General features: G+C 38.1%; 1 protein-coding gene across 2 annotated transcripts in view; it reads left to right on the top strand.

Annotated features, from left to right (window-relative positions):
- Positions 1-15,488, top strand: part of TTC17 (tetratricopeptide repeat domain 17) — a 154,656-nt gene extending 139,168 nt beyond the window's left edge. Inside the window, exons 23-25 of one of the 2 annotated variants that reach the window (XM_060104675.1) lie at positions 9,933-10,052; positions 12,525-12,668; positions 14,272-15,488. In XM_060104675.1, coding sequence (XP_059960658.1) covers positions 9,933-10,052; positions 12,525-12,668; positions 14,272-14,403 — 396 coding nt within the window. In that variant the 3' untranslated portion in view covers positions 14,404-15,488. The remainder of the gene's footprint in view (positions 1-9,932; positions 10,053-12,524; positions 12,669-14,271) is intronic. The other variant, XM_060104674.1, reaches the window with a different exon arrangement.
- Positions 15,489-15,727: the final 239 nt, after the last annotated feature.

The raw sequence follows: 15,727 nt of genomic DNA, 5'->3' as shown, positions 1-15,727 counted from the left end.
TCTGCTGTATAACAAAGTGTATCAGTTATACATATATTCCCATATCTCCCCCCTCTTGAGTCTCCCTCCCACCCTCCCTATCCCATCCCCCTAGGTGGTCATAAAGCACTGAGCTGATCTCCCTGTGCTACGTGGCTGCTTCCCACTAGCTATTTTACATTTGGTAGTGTATATATGTCCATGCCACTCTCTCACTTTGTCCCAGCTTACCCTTCCCCCTCCCCGTGTCCTCCAGTCCATTCTGTATGTCTGTGGCTTTATTCCTGTCCTGCCCCTAGGTTCTTCAGAACCTTTTTTTTTGTTTTAGATTCCATATATATGTGTTAGCATATGGTATTTGTTTTTCTCTTTCTGACTTACTTCACTCTGTATGACAGACTCTAGGTCCATCCACCTCACTACAAATAACTCAATTTCGTTTCCTTTTATGCCTGAGCTATATTCCATTGTATATATGTGCCACATCTTCTTTATCCATTCATCTGTCAGTGGACACTTAGGTTGCTTCCATGTCCTCGCTGTTGTAAATAGAGCTGCAGTGAACATTGTGGTACATGACTCTTCTTGAATTACGGTTTTCTCAGGGTATATGCCCAGTAGTGGGATTGCTGGGTCGTATGATAGTTCTATTTTTAGTTTTTTAAGGAACCTCCATACTGTTCTCCATAGTGGCTCTATCAATTTACATTCCCACCAACAGTGCAAAAGGGTTCTCTTTTCTCCACACCCTCTCCAGCATTATTGTTTGTAGATTTTTTGATGATGGCCATTCTGACTGGTGTGAGATGATACCTCATTGTAGTTTTGATTTGCATTTCTCTAATGATTAGTGATGTTGAGCATCCTTTCATTTGTTTGTTCTCAATCTGTGTATCTTCTTTGGAGAAATGTCTATTTAGGTCTTGCACCCATTTTTGGATTGGGTTGTTTGTCTTTTTGATATTGAGCTGCATGAGCTGCTTGTAAATTTTGGAGATTAATCCTTTGTTACTTCATTTGCAAATACTTTCTCCCATTCTGAGGGTTGTCTTTTTGTCTTGTTTATGGTTTCCTTTTCTGTGCAAAAGCTTTTAAGCTTCATTAGGTCCCATTTGTTTATTTTTGTTTTTATTTCCATTTCTCTAGGAGGTGGGTCAAAAAAGATCTTGCTGTGATGTATGTCATAGAGTGTTCTGCCTATGTTTTCCTCTAGTGTCTGGCCTTACATTTAGGTCTTTAATCCATTTTGAGTTTATTTTTGTGTATGGTGTTAGGAAGAGTTCTAATTTCATTTTTTTACATGTAGCTGTCTGGTTTTCCCAGAACCACTTATTGAAGAGGCTGTCTTTTCTCCATTGTATATTCTTGCCTCCTTTATCAAATATAAGGTGACCATATGTGCGTGGGATTATCTCTGGGCTTTCTGTACTGTTCCATTGATCTATATTTCTGTTTTTGTGCCAGTACCATACAGTCTTGATTACTGTAGCTTTGTAGTATAGTCTGAAGTCCAGGAGCCTGATTCCTCCAGCTCCGTTTTTCTTTCTCAAGATTGCTTTGGCTATTCAGGGTCTTTTGTGTTTCCTTACAAATGGTGAAATTTTTTGTTCTAGTTCTGGGAAAAATGCCATTGATAGTTTGATAGGGATTGCACTGAATCTGTAGATTGCTTTGGGTAGTATAGTTATTTTCACAATAGTGATTCTTCCAATCCAAGAACATGGTATATCTCTCCATCTGTTTGTATCATCTTTAATTTCTTTCATCAGTGTCCTATAGTTTCTGCATACAGCTCTTTTGTCTCCTTAGGTAGGTTTATTCCTAGGTATTTTATTCTTTTGGTTGCAATGGTAAAATGGGAGTGTTTCCTTAATTTGTCTTTCAGATTTTTCATCATTAGTGTATAGGAATGCCAGAGATTTCTGTGCATTAATTTTGTATCCTGCTACTTTACCAAATTCATTGATTAGCTCTAGTAGTTTTCTGGTAGTATCTTTAGGATTCTCTGTGTGTAGTATCATGTCATCTGCAAACAGTGACACTTTTACTTCTTTTCCAATTTGGATTCCTTTTATTTCTTTTTCTTCTCTCATTGGTGTGGCTAAAACTTCCAAAACTGCGTTGAATAATAGTGGTGAGAGTGGACAACCTTGTCTTGTTCCTGATCTTAGAGGAAATGCTTTCCGTTTTTCACCATTGAGAACGATGTTGGCTGTGGCTTTGTCATATATGGCCTTTATTATGTTGAGGTAAGTTCCCTCTCTGCCTACTTTCTGGAGAGTTTTTATCATAAATGGGTGTTGAATTTTGTCAAAAGCTTTTTCTGCATCTATTGATATGATCATATGATTTTTATTCTTCAATTTCTTAATATGGTGTATCACATTGATTGATTTGCATACATTGAAGAATCCTTGCATTCCTGGGGTAAACACCACTTGACCATGGTGTATGATCCTTTTAATGTGCTGCTGGATTCTGTTTCCTAGTGTTTTGTTGAGGATTTTTTCATCTATGTTCATCAGTGATATTGGCCTGTAGTTTTCTTTCTTTGTGACATCTTTGTCTGCTTCTGGTATCAGGGTGATGGTGGCCTCGTAGAATGAGTTTGGAAGTGTTCCTCCCTGTGCTATATTTTGGAAGAGTTTGAGAACGATAGTTGTCAGCTCTTCTCTAAGTGTTTGATAGAATTTGCCTGTGAAGACCTCTGGTCTTAGGCTTTTGTCTGTTGGAAGAGTTTTAACCACAGTCTTAATTTCAGTGCTTGTGATTGGTCTGTTTATGTTTTCTGTTTCTGTCTGGTTCAGACTCGGAAGTGGCTAAACTGAAATACTGGAGAAATGTACATTCGAGAGTGGGATGATCAGAGTTAAGGTATTCAAATGCCCTTTTAGTGTTCAGGAGGGGTGAGTTAATATATTACTTGGACTTTGTTAAATATTAAGTAGAAATTTAAGGGTAACCTTTAAAAAAAAAATGTGCAACTCCCAAACCTCTGAAGGTAAAATATTGAAGAACAGGAGGACCAAAAAAAAAAAAAATCAATCCAAGAAATGCCCCCCCCCAAAAAAGAGGAAAAAATGTATTCAAGAATCAAGATAAAAATAAACCAAGAAATATGATAAACAGTCTTTAAAAAAATCTTTAATATAACAGTCACAATAATGTCAAATTGGAAATGTTTTTAAAGGAGCTACATGTTTTTAAGAGTCATACCTAAAGCATAATAGAAATGTTAAAGGGAAAATACTAATCAAAAAGTAATATACTATCAAAAGGAAGTAGCTATAGCTATATTAATTACCTGGAAATATATATTTCAAAGCAGAAAAAATTATTAGGGTCAGAGAGAATGACCACGTAATGATAATCACCAGAAAAACAATATATACTGCTTCTAACCTTATACATATGCAATAAAAATAACCTCAAAATATATAAAGCAGGGCTTCCCTGGTGGCGCAGTGGTTGAGAGTCCGCCTGCTGATGCAGGGGACACGGGTTCGTGCCCTGGTCCAGGAAGATCCCACATGCCGTGGAGCGGCTGGGCCCGTGAGCCATGGCCTCTGCGCCTGTGCGTCCGGAGCCTGTGCTCCGCAACAGGGAGGCCACAACAGTGAGAGGCCCATGTACCACAAAAAAAAAAAAAAAAAATATATATATATATATATATATATATATATATATATATATATATATATATATATAAAGCAGAAAATGATTTAATGAGAGAAATTGACAAACCAACACACACACCTTTCTCTACCATTGATAAGCCATTCAGTCTGTCTGAATGTATATTCATAAGTATATTAGTCTGTGATTTTCTTGTAATATTTTGTCTAGTTTTGGTATCATGATAATAATGACTGTGTGTAATGAGTTGGGAAGTGTTCCCTACCCTTATTTTTCTGGAAAAGATTGTAGAGGATTGGTATTACATCTTCCTTAAATGTTGATAGAAAATTCACCTTTTAAACCATCTGAATGGGGACTTTTCTTTGTGAGAGATTTTTAACTATAAACTCAATTTCTTTAATGAGAGTATTCAAATTGTCTTTCTTCTTGAGTGAGCTTTGTTAGTTGTGTCTTTAATTTGTCTAGTTTATCTAAGTCATTGAATTTATTGGCATAAAGTTGTTCATAATAGTCCCTTATCATTCCATTAATATCTGTAGAATTTGTAGTAATGTACCTTCTCAATTCTTATCTTGTGACTTTGTATCTTTTCTCTTTTTTCCCCCAGTCACATTGACTAATAAAAGTTTATCGGTTTTTATTGAGCTTCCCAAAGAATGAGTTTTTGGATCCACTGATTTTTCTCTATTGTTTTTCTGTTTTCTCTTTCATTGGTGTCTGCTCTTATCTTTGTTACCTCCTGTATTCTGCTTCCTTAGCATTTAATTTGACAAGTTTTTTGTTTGGTTTTTTTTTTAGTTTCTCCGTATGGAAGTTTAGGTTACTAATTTGATCCCTTGCTTTTCTAATGTAGGGGTTTAGTGCTAAAAGTTCCCTCTAAATTCTGTGTCAGCTGCATATCACATGTTTTATTTGTCATATTTTCATTTTCATTCAGTTTAAAATGATTTATAATTTTCCTTCTAATCTCCTCTTTGACCCATAAATTATTTAGAAGTGTGTTATGTGGTTTCAAACTATTGGGTATTTTCCAGATGTCTTGCTTTAATTGATTTCTAATTTAATTACACAGTGGTAGATCAGTATACTTTGTATGATTTGAATTATTTTAAACTTATTCAGACTTGTTTTATGCCCCAGAATATGATCTGTCTTGATAAATGTTCGGTAAGCACCAGAAAAGAATGCATCTTCTGCTGTTGTTAAGACTGTTCTAGAAATGTCATTTAAGTCAAGCTGGTTGATAATACTCTCTATATATTCTTTATATTTACTGATTTTTTTTGGTCTACTTCTATCAATTATTGAGAGGTATGTTGAAATCTACAGCTGTAATTTTGAATTTTTTTATATCTTATTTTAGTTCTCTCTCTCTCTCTCTCTCTCTCTCTCTCTCTCTCTCTCTCTCTCTCTATATATATATATATATATATATATATATATATATATAAAGGATGCACCTTGACCAGTTGGGTTTACCCAGAAATACAAATCTAAACAGTCTAACTTTAGGAAAATCTTAAATTTCATAAACCAAATTAAAGGAGAAAAATTATGAAATCATTTTAGTAGATTGCATCTGATAAAATTCAGTACATTCATGATATAAAGCTAATGCAAATTAAAAATAGACAAGGATTTCCTTAATCTGATGAGAAGAATCAACAAAACATCTTCATCAAAGATAACTGTTAATGGGGGAAATATTTCAAATAATTCTTTGAAATCCAGAAAAAGAATGCCCACCACTCCCACTTCTTTTCAGCATTGTACTAAAAGTCCTAACGAGTATAGTAAATCAAGAAAAAGAAAGTAATGGCATAAGTATTAGGAAGAAAATAAATGTTATTCAGAAATGATGTTATTATCTACATAGCAAATCTAGAAGAATCTACAGACAAATATTTAGAAATAACAATGTTTTTATTGAGGTGGCTGCCTGTAAAGTCAATAAATAAAAATAAGTTGCATTTCTATACAGCAGCAATAAATATTAGAAAACATAATTTTTAACATGTATTTACTTTCTTACAAAAATATAAAGTTCCCAGTACTAAATCTAACAAAAAAGTCATGAGACTTAGGTGCAGAAAGTGATAAAACTTTATTGAAAGACATTTTAAAAGACCTAAATAAACAGAAAGATATGTAGTGTTCATGGATAAGAAGATACACACCATAAACATGTCAGTTTTCCCCAATTTGATTTATAGAGTCGATCCTATTGTAATCAAAATAACAACAGGGTTTTTTTATGGCACTTAAAAAGCAGATCTTTACATTAATATGGAAGGGTAAAGAACAGACATAACACTCTTGAAAAGAAGAATAGATTGTGAGAACTGCCTTACTTTTATGAAAAAATTACAAAACAAGACATTATGCCATTTGCTCAAGGAATAAGCAAAAATAATGAGGGGGACTAAATAGGAAGCCCAGAAAGTCTCTAGTGTACACAGAGCTGTGGAAGATCAATGGGGAGACGGGGGACTATTCAGAAAGCTTGCTGGGGCAATTAGTTAATTTCAATCCTCACCTCACATCATACACAAAAAATGAACTCCATGTGAATTAAGGACTCAAGTATCAAAAACAGAACTTAAAAAATTAAAATAAACTGTGGGAGATGATCTCTCTGGCCTTGAAGTACAAAAAGATTTCATAAAGAAGATATACAAGCATAAGCTAGAGAAGAGAATGTTATTAAGTTCCAACTACATTAAAGGTTAAAATTTTTAAATTAAAGACATTTTTTAAATTAAAGAAGCCAGAGTGAGAGAAAATTCATTTAACACATTTAACCTACAAGGATTAATATGCAGAGCATGTAAATAAAGTGATGAGAAAGATAAATAATAAAATAGAAAAATGTATAAAAGATATTAACAGACATTTCACAGAAAAAAGCTATGTATGACCAATAAACACAAGAAACAATTCTTAATCTCACTAATAATCAGGAAATGCAAATAAAGGCTACAGTAAGATACTGTTTTATCCCCACTGATAATACCAAGAGTTAGAAAGGATATAGAGCAAGAGGCACTTTTAAACATTGCTGATAGCACTGAAACTTGTCATAGCACCTTTAGGAAGCAACTTGGCTTTCTCTTGTTATGTTGGACATTTGCACATCCTCTGACCCAGCAGTTCCACTCCTAGGTATCTAGACTAGAGAACCTCTTTGTACATCTATTGGCAACGGGAAGCTAACTTAAGAACAGGAAATAACTCAAACCCTCCCATTTACAGAAAATGTATAAATACATTATAGTATATTCACTTAATGAACATTTAATTGTGCAGCAAGGAAATTGAATGAACTGAAACTACATACAGCAACACGGATGAATCTTAGAGGACCAAATAAAAACACCAAGTCCCAGAAGACTGCTTACACCATGTTTATAATGCACAGGAAGAAGTAAACTGAGTATTGTATTGTTGGAGCAAATATGTGTGTGTGAGTGATAGAACGGTGTTTAAAAAGAGCAATGGAATAATAAAGACAACACTTGGGATAGCGTGTGCCTCTGGAGAAAAGACAAGAGGATGGCACAGTGTAAGAACATACCGGAGAAGCAGGTTCATTCTTTAGTAGGGTAGCGGTTTCTGGAATATTCATTATTTTATGCTTTACTGCATACATGTATATTTTATATAATTATATATTTGTTGTATGTGTATATATATAAATATGTTCTTCAGTATGTGTCAGATATTGGCATTAAAGAAAGGTAATTTTATTTTCTTAAAAAAAGGATCCTTTTGGGAAGCCAGTCAGAAGAATCAAGTCATAAAGAAGGAGGAACACATCAGGCTAGCTTCAGATTTCTGTGCAGCACCCATTCAAACCAAGAGGCAATGGAGTAATACCAGCAGATTATTCAAGGAAAGAAAGAATGAGCCATGGTTTTATATCCAGCCAGCTGTGCTTCAGGCATAAAGGCTATAGACAGAAAGTTTTGAACGTACATGATTGTATTTGTTTGCTAGGGGTGCCATAACAAAATACTATAGACGGCGTGGCTTAAACAACAGAAATTTATTTTCTCACAGTTCTGGAGGCTACAAGTCGGGGATCCAGGTGCCGGCAGGGTTGTTTTCCTCTGAGGCCTCACTCCTTGGTTTGCAGTTGGCCACCCTGTTGGCACCTCTCGCCATCATCCCTCTGCACACACAACCCTGATGTATCTCTTCCTCTTCTATAAATCCTTCACATAAATCCAGTTAGATTAGATTAGGGCCCCACAATAATGGCCTCATTTTAACTTAATCAGTTCTTTAAATACTTTATTTCTAAATAGTTACATTCTGAGGAACTAGAGATTTGAGACTTCATCATATGAATTTGGGGGGACACGGTTCAGCCCATAACAGCAATCTCAGAGAATAATTTTCCCATCAGCCCTTCTTAAGAAAACTACTAGAAGATAAACTTCAGCCAACCAGGAGATGACTAGGGAAGCCACACAAAAGTAATGTCAGTGATCAAGGACTATATTTAACTGTAGAACCAATACAAAAACAAAGGCAGGAAATTGGGTGATAGAACAGAATATAAATGCTATGTGCCCTGACAATGAAAAATGATAAAATTACCAAAAAAATAGATTGGAAGACAGAAAGAAGATAGAAAGCAGGGTAAGTTTTCTGATTGCCTCATCTGTAATGGCTGGGAGTTAGAGACCGCCCATCAGAATGAAATAGACAGGAAAATGCAAAATTAAACCTAAATTAACCCAATATTAGACCTAAATTAAGTACTAAAGTTTTGTATATGATAAAGGTAGCATCACAGTGGGGGAGAGAGGAATTACTCATTAACTATTATTGAGACAACTTAGTAGCCATCTGGAAAAAAAATTAAATTGGAGCCATATCTTTTACTTTATAGCAAGTTAAATTTTAAGTGGATCAAAGGTTAAAATGTGAAAAATGAAATCACAAATGTTCTGAGGAAAAAACATGGTAAAAATTCTTGATAACCTTGGAGTAAACAAGACCTTCCTAACTGAAAATCCAGAAGCCATCAGAAATAGATTAATAAACTGAACTATGTAGAAATTAAAACCTTTATATCACACAAAGCACCATAAGTCCAAAGGCAGATTTGAGAAGCCTGGGGGAATGTATCTGTAATTCACATACAGGCAAGGGACTAATCTCCCTTATACCTAAAGAGCTTTCTCATATAGATAAGCTAAAGACCTCACAGAAAAATTAACAATATAAGAACAGGTCGTTCACAGAAAAATACAAAAGGCTGTCAAACATGAAAGGATGGTCAGCTCCATTCATAAGAAGGGAAATGTAGATTTAAACCGCATTTTCATCTATCAAAGATCCCAGAGTTTAATAACAGACTCCTTGGTGAGGCAGTAAAGAAACAGGGACATGTGTATATTTCTGGTGGGATATTAAATTGCTACAGTCCTATGGAAGGCAGTGTGGTGATTTTTATCACACTAACATGTGTATCCCCTTGATATAGCATGTCCACACTGGAAATGTATCCTACAGATGTGCTGCACAGACACAAAATTACACCTATACAAAGTCATGTTTGCAGCATTGTTTTTAATAGTGAAGAATTGGGGGAGAGAGGAATATTCATTAATAAAGACCTAGTTAAATAACTAATGGTACTTCCAAACAATGAAATACTATGCAGCTGATAACAAAGGAATGAGGAGGCTTTCTACACACTGATGTAGAAAGATCTCTAAGGTGTACTGTTTAGTGAAAAAAGCAAAGTGCAGATTAATGTTATCTCATATAAGTAATAGGCTTATAAAGCAGGAGTGAGAGATAAGTCTGTATTCATATTTGCTTATATAAAGCATAAAGAAATCCTAGAAGGTTACATAAGAAACTAAAAATAGTGTTTACTTGTATATAATAGTGACAAGGATGGCAGGGTGGTTTTTCATTGTATAACTTTATATAATTTCTGGTTTTTGAAATGTGAATGAATTACCTGTTCAAAAAGCTAAGTAAATTTAAATATAAAAGAACATGGGCATGAAATATAGTTCTGCTACTTATTGAGTGGATTTGGACAAGATATTTAACCTCTCTGGATCATAGTTTTCTTATCTATAAAAAGACTGTAATAGTAGAATCAAGCTTATAGGGTTGTTATTAGGATTAATAAGAGGATGAACATGAGTGTATAGCAGACCGCCAGGACCAGGTAAGTACTCAGTTAAATGGTCATTAACTCGTGTTACTTGTGTTACTGTTCTTAATCTTGGTGGTAAATTAGTGTGTTATTTAAGAAGCATCAGCCTTAGCTGACCATTCCTTTGTAGAACCAGACGTCCTGGGTCCTTTCCAGCATGGCAGCCCTCTATTGGAGAGTGAAAGGCCAAGGAAAGAAGGCGATTGACTGCCTACGCCAAGCCCTGCACTATGCTCCACACCAAATGAAGGTGAGTGGAACTCAGAGGTGTGAATTTCCATCCCTCAGTCCTTTCCTTTGCCCAGTGGTTTATTCTGAGGTTTCAACAACCTTCCTTATGCTCAGCCTATAAGAAAATGGCAGAAGGCTAAGATAGAGCGGAAAAACTTATGGCCTCACTTGTGCCACCACAAGCCTGTGAATTACACCCACTATTGTGCCTTCCCTCCCTCAGCAAGATGGAACATCAGGGAAGGGCTTCAACATCACTGTAGAACGTTGTATCAGGCGCAGGCATTGCCGAGTTCTAAATGCAGCTCTGCCTCTCACTAGGTTTGTGATCTTAGGCAAATTCTTTTTTTTTTTTTTATTTTTGTATTGGTAACAATCTATTTTTTTATATTTTTTTATTAGTTTCTGCTTTATAACAAAGTGAATCAGTCATACATATACATCTGTTCCCACATCCCTTCCCTCTTGCATCTCCCTCCCTATCCCACCCCTCCAGGTGGTCACAAAGCACTGAGCTGATCTCCCTGTGCTATGCGGCTGCTTCCCACTATCTATCTACCTTACGCTTGGTAGTGTGTATATGTCCATGCCTCTCTTTCGCTTTGTCACAGCTTACCCTTCCCCCTCCCCATATCCTCAAGTCCATTCTCAGTAGGTCTGTGTCTTTATTCCTGTTTTACCCCTAGGTTCTTCATGACATTTTTTTTCTTAAATTCCATATATATGTGTTAGCATACGGTATTTGTCTTTCTCTTTCTGACTTACTTCACTCTGTATGACAGACTCTAGGCCTATCCACCTCATTACAAATAGCTCAGTTTCGTTTCTTTTTATGACTGAGTAATATTCCGTTGTATATATGTGCCACATCTTCTTTATCCATTCATCTGATGATGGACACTTAGGTTGTTTCCAGCTCTGGGCTATTGTGAATAGAGCTGCAATGAACATTTTGGTACATGTCTCTTTTTGAATTATGGTTTTCTCAGGGTATATACCTAGTAGTGGGATTGCTGGGTCATATGGTAGTTCTATTTTTAGTTTTTTAAGGAACCTCCATACTGTTCTCCATAGTGGCTGTACCAATTCACATTTCCACCAGCAGTGCAAGAGTGTTCCCTTTTCTCCACACCCTCTCCAGCATTTATTGTTTCTAGATTTCTTGATGATGGCCATTCTGACTGGTGTGAGATGATATCTCATTGTAGTTTTGATTTGCATTTCTCTAATGATTACTGATGTTGAGCATCTTTCATGTGTTTGTTGGCAGTCTGTATATCTTCTTTGGAGAAATGCCTATTTAAGTCTTCTGCCCATTTTTGGATTGGGTTGTTTGTTTTTTTGCTATTGAGCTGCATGAGCTGCTTGTATATTTTGGAGATTAATCCTTTGTCAGTTGCTTCATTTGCAAATATTTTCTCCCATTCTGAGGGTTGTCTTTTGGTCTTGTTTATGGTTTCCTTTGCTGTGCAAAAGCTTTGAAGTTTCATTAGGTCCCATTTGTTTATCTTTGTTTTTATTTCCATTTCTCTAGGAGGTGGGTCCAAAAGGATCTTGCTGTGATTTATGTCATAGAGTGTTCTTAGGCAAATTCTTAAACCTCTGTGACCTTATTAATGACATGCACTCTGTGGGTGTCCAGCAAGGACAAAGATGGGTCATTTTTTCTGTTTCTTCTGTATCTCCTATAGAAGAGCCCAGTGGTGTAGAACAATGCAATATAGATAGCAGTTGCTCAGGTAACACATTTAAAGGTAACACATTTAAATATTTGTGATATTAATAAATATTTGTGATAATAATACTGCTACTTGATCAACCCATCATTCTGTGCTCTGTACTGCTAGGCGATAGGGAAGGGTGAAGACTCTGTATCAGGGATCAGGGAACTTTTTCTGTAAAGGGCCAGGTGGTACAAATTTAGGGTCTGAGGCCAGACAGGCTCTGTTGCAGCCACTCAGTTCTGCCATGATAGCGTGAAAACAGCCACAAATATCTAAGGGAATGGGAATGGTGTGGTCCAATAAAAAGTTACAAAAGCAGGCAGCAGGCTGGACTGGCCCATGGGCCACAGCTTGCTAGCCCCTGCCTCAGGCAGCGTGGCGGTCCTTGTAGAAAACCCCTTGGCTCTGTGACAGCATGCCCCAGAGTGTGGGCTGTGCAGAGCGTCGGGCCACCAACTTCCCTTACCAAGCTGCAGCACGACCAGGAGCTTGCACCAGGATGGAAGCCAACAACCGCACTCAGCAGGTTTTTACGCAGCTGACATGTTTGTTTGTTTTTTGAGGCAAGTCTCACTCAATGAAAGAAGTACTGCATGGAAAGGCTGGTGCGCGCTCCTTCCCTATCACAGACCCGTAGCCAACGGCAGCCTCCCGCGCTGAGTTGCATGACTCTGCCATTCACCAGGAAACGCTGACCACATTACTTAACGATCACCAGAGCCGAGAATGAAAGCTCTTCCTTTCTCGCCTTCTCCTTCCTCCCCCAGGACGTGCCCCTCATTAGCCTAGCCAACATCCTGCACAACGCCAAGCTCTGGAACGACGCCGTCATTGTGGCCACCATGGCAGTGGAGATCGCGCCACACTTTGCTGTTAACCACTTCACGCTGGGCAACGTCTACGTGGCGATGGTGAGGTTGGCCTGTGAGCGGAGCACACCAGCTCTGCCGCCTTCTCTCGGGCACATCTTCTTTGATTTCAAACCCTCTTTGACTGTGTCAGTGTCCTCCAGTTTCCTGTAAGTTTTGCGTCTAAAATTGTTAGCTCTCCACCAAAGGTATATTTTATAGGTAAGGGTTTGTGAGTTTTTTAAATAATACAGGAAATTCATCCATGTATTTGCAACTATGTAGTTCCTCACCTTGAGTTCTTAACAGTAATAGAGTCAGATTTCCCTGCAGTTTTCTAGAGATGTCACCTGTTCCAGAAAACCTTACCTAACCCTCCACGTGGACGGACACACTCTCGTGCTTTCTTACTGCAAGGTTGGGCTAGGTCACTACGGTTGCACTCATGATGCCCTGTGCAGATTTCTCTTGTTGTACTTTCACCTTGTTTTATAATTTTTGTTTCAATTATTAGTCTCTCCCCCTAGACCAGGAGCTCCTTAGGAAAGAGACTCCTCTTCATCTCCCTGTTCCTAGCACTTCACAGGGTTTGGCACATAGGAGGTGCTCACCAAAGCTTTGATGAATGATGGAATGCCACTAGTTTCATGGGATACCATTTACAGATAAAATGGCAAGGCCACCTTGTTCAGAACAAGGACCAATTTCAGAACTTAAAGTCCCAGGGGCCCCCCAGAAGCTGTCATAGCCGAATTTAACAAGAATTGTGCCATCCACTTTCATCCAAAGCTTGGGGTCCCACATGGGGCTCTTCCCACAGTACTCTCAGTAACAGTTAATAGAATGAGCAGCTTCAGGCTCTAAGTTTTATGTGTTACCCGTGACTTCAAAGGCAGGAAATATAATTTTGGCCAGGTAGGTCTTGCTGAATGTGCAGATTTCCCTCTCTGCTTCTTAAAATTGAAGTATCTATTTTCATCCCCAGTAAATGCAAAATTTGCTGCTGTGAATGAGAAATTCTGCCTCTCATTTGGCCAGAAGGAGCCATTTAAGCGGTAGATTTGAGCTCTTCTTTGCGAGTATTAGTCTAAGTAAAAGATTAACGCCTTCACTATGGCAGTGATCATTTCCAAACCGTGTTCATATTTTCAAGTGTTAGGGAGAATAAGAAACTGTTTCAGAATTTACAAGTCTAATTGAGATACCTGACATGACTTCCATCTTTCCAGTTAACAGTAGAAAATTCAGGCAGATGCAAAATAAGCTTTTGCCAGACATAGTTCCAGAGGTTTCTGTGAGGATTAAAGGAAGGGACTCCATAAAGCACCTAGCACTGTGCCTGGCACGCAGCAGGTACTCAGTAATATTGGTTCTTACTGTTGCTACCACAATTAGTCCTATTGTTGGGCCAAACCTCTGTAAACTTGATCTCCCCTTTCCCTCTGGTTCTTGGGCTCTGCCATAATTTTCTTTCTTATCTCATACCTTGGGGATGGAAGTAGTTGTTTCCTCCAGACCTGAGTTTTCCTCAGAGATTTAGATCCACTGAGAAAATACTGCAGGGTTGTCACTACCACAGATGTGCTTTTCACGGAAAAAGAAGTCGCCGTGTATATTTAGTCTGGTGGTAGCACCCCTCTCACTTCTGTCCCTCTGCCCCTCACAGGAAGAGTTTGAAAAAGCACTGGTGTGGTACGAGTCTACACTGAAGCTGCAGCCCGAGTTTGTCCCAGCCAAGAACCGAATCCAGACCATCCAGTGTCACTTAATTCTGAAGAAGGGCCGGCGCTCTCCTTAGCTCACTCCTCCCTTCTCTCCTGTCTCTCTTTTCTCACGCTCTTCAAAAAAGGAATAAGAAACCAATCATTGTCAGTATCTACTTTTAAGGATGTGTATGACAATAACTGAGTAAGACATTTAACAGGACTTTTACATATGTGGGAATTGGTTTGTTTTGGTTTTTAAGTTCCTTCTTTCCCCCAGCCAACCTCAGAAACATAAATTTCTTAAAAGGAAAATGAAGCCTAAAGATATTGTGTAAATACTGAGCCAAGACATTTCTGGAGCTGTGCTCTGTCTCCAAAACCTCGATGCCTTTAGGGCTTTTCTCAGTGGTCCAGCCAGCCTCCTCCAATTCGGAGGAGGGCAAAACCGCATCGCACATTCTCTGCTTCCTGTCGTAGCCTCTGTTGTCAGTGGAAATGCAGAAGCCCATCTGGTGCCAGTCAGTGAGAAGCAGTGTTCCACGCTCTCCCCACTAGATCTCCATGCTGCCCCCAGCCTTGTCCGTTCCATGCTGCTCCGATCCAAACTCTCACAGGTAGTTTGTGGGGGAGGAAGGGGAAATGATTTTAAAAACAAAATATTTACAACAAAAACTCTTAGGATCACCTGACCTTTGTGATGTTATTTATGTTGGGGAGGGAGGGGGGCTGAGAAGGGGAAATCAGCAGGGTACAACATCGATATCATTTGTACTTTAATTACAAATCACAAGGAAACCAATAAGTCGAAATCCTATATAACAGGTTTATATATAGAGAATATGTATATTTGAAGCCCTCTACAGACTGAGTCTGTGTTTTACTAATTCTTTGTTCACCGTGTTACCCATCTTGGAATGAGGCATGAGTGTCAGCTCCCTCTCTCTGAGGCCTTCAGACTTAGCCCCTCAGGAGAGTGATGAGCCAAGGTTGAGTGTTCCGTACAATGCGTACGCCTCTGGTCCAAGGAGAGTCAGAAACTCCAGGCATTTGGGAGTCTTCAAGGGCACATACTGAGGACAAAAATAAAAGTTGTTTATGAGAATAGGTCTGTGGTGTGGTTCTTCTTTATAGAACCAGGCTCATTTGGACAGCTCTGAAGCCTAACTACAACTCTGCATCTTCTCAAGTCCTAGGTTGTCTTTATCTTTCTTTCTTTCCACCACAGCAAGGTGTGGGGAGAAACAATCCATCACTAGGTTTTATGGTGGATGAACTTCATTAACACGATACATTTGACCAGGAAAGATGCACAGTCAGCAGATGTTCAGAGTTGATAATTGACCTTCCTGGGAAAGGAAGAATAATCTAAGCCACAAAGTCAGCCCTCCGGTGAGCACTGATCCTAAAGTTCGTCAA

This window comes from Mesoplodon densirostris, chromosome 7, assembly GCF_025265405.1.
Source record: "Mesoplodon densirostris isolate mMesDen1 chromosome 7, mMesDen1 primary haplotype, whole genome shotgun sequence".
Classification (NCBI taxonomy): Eukaryota; Metazoa; Chordata; class Mammalia; order Artiodactyla; family Ziphiidae; genus Mesoplodon; species Mesoplodon densirostris.
The sequence above is the reverse complement of the archived record's forward strand: the minus strand, read 5'-3'. Positions and strand labels throughout refer to the sequence as shown.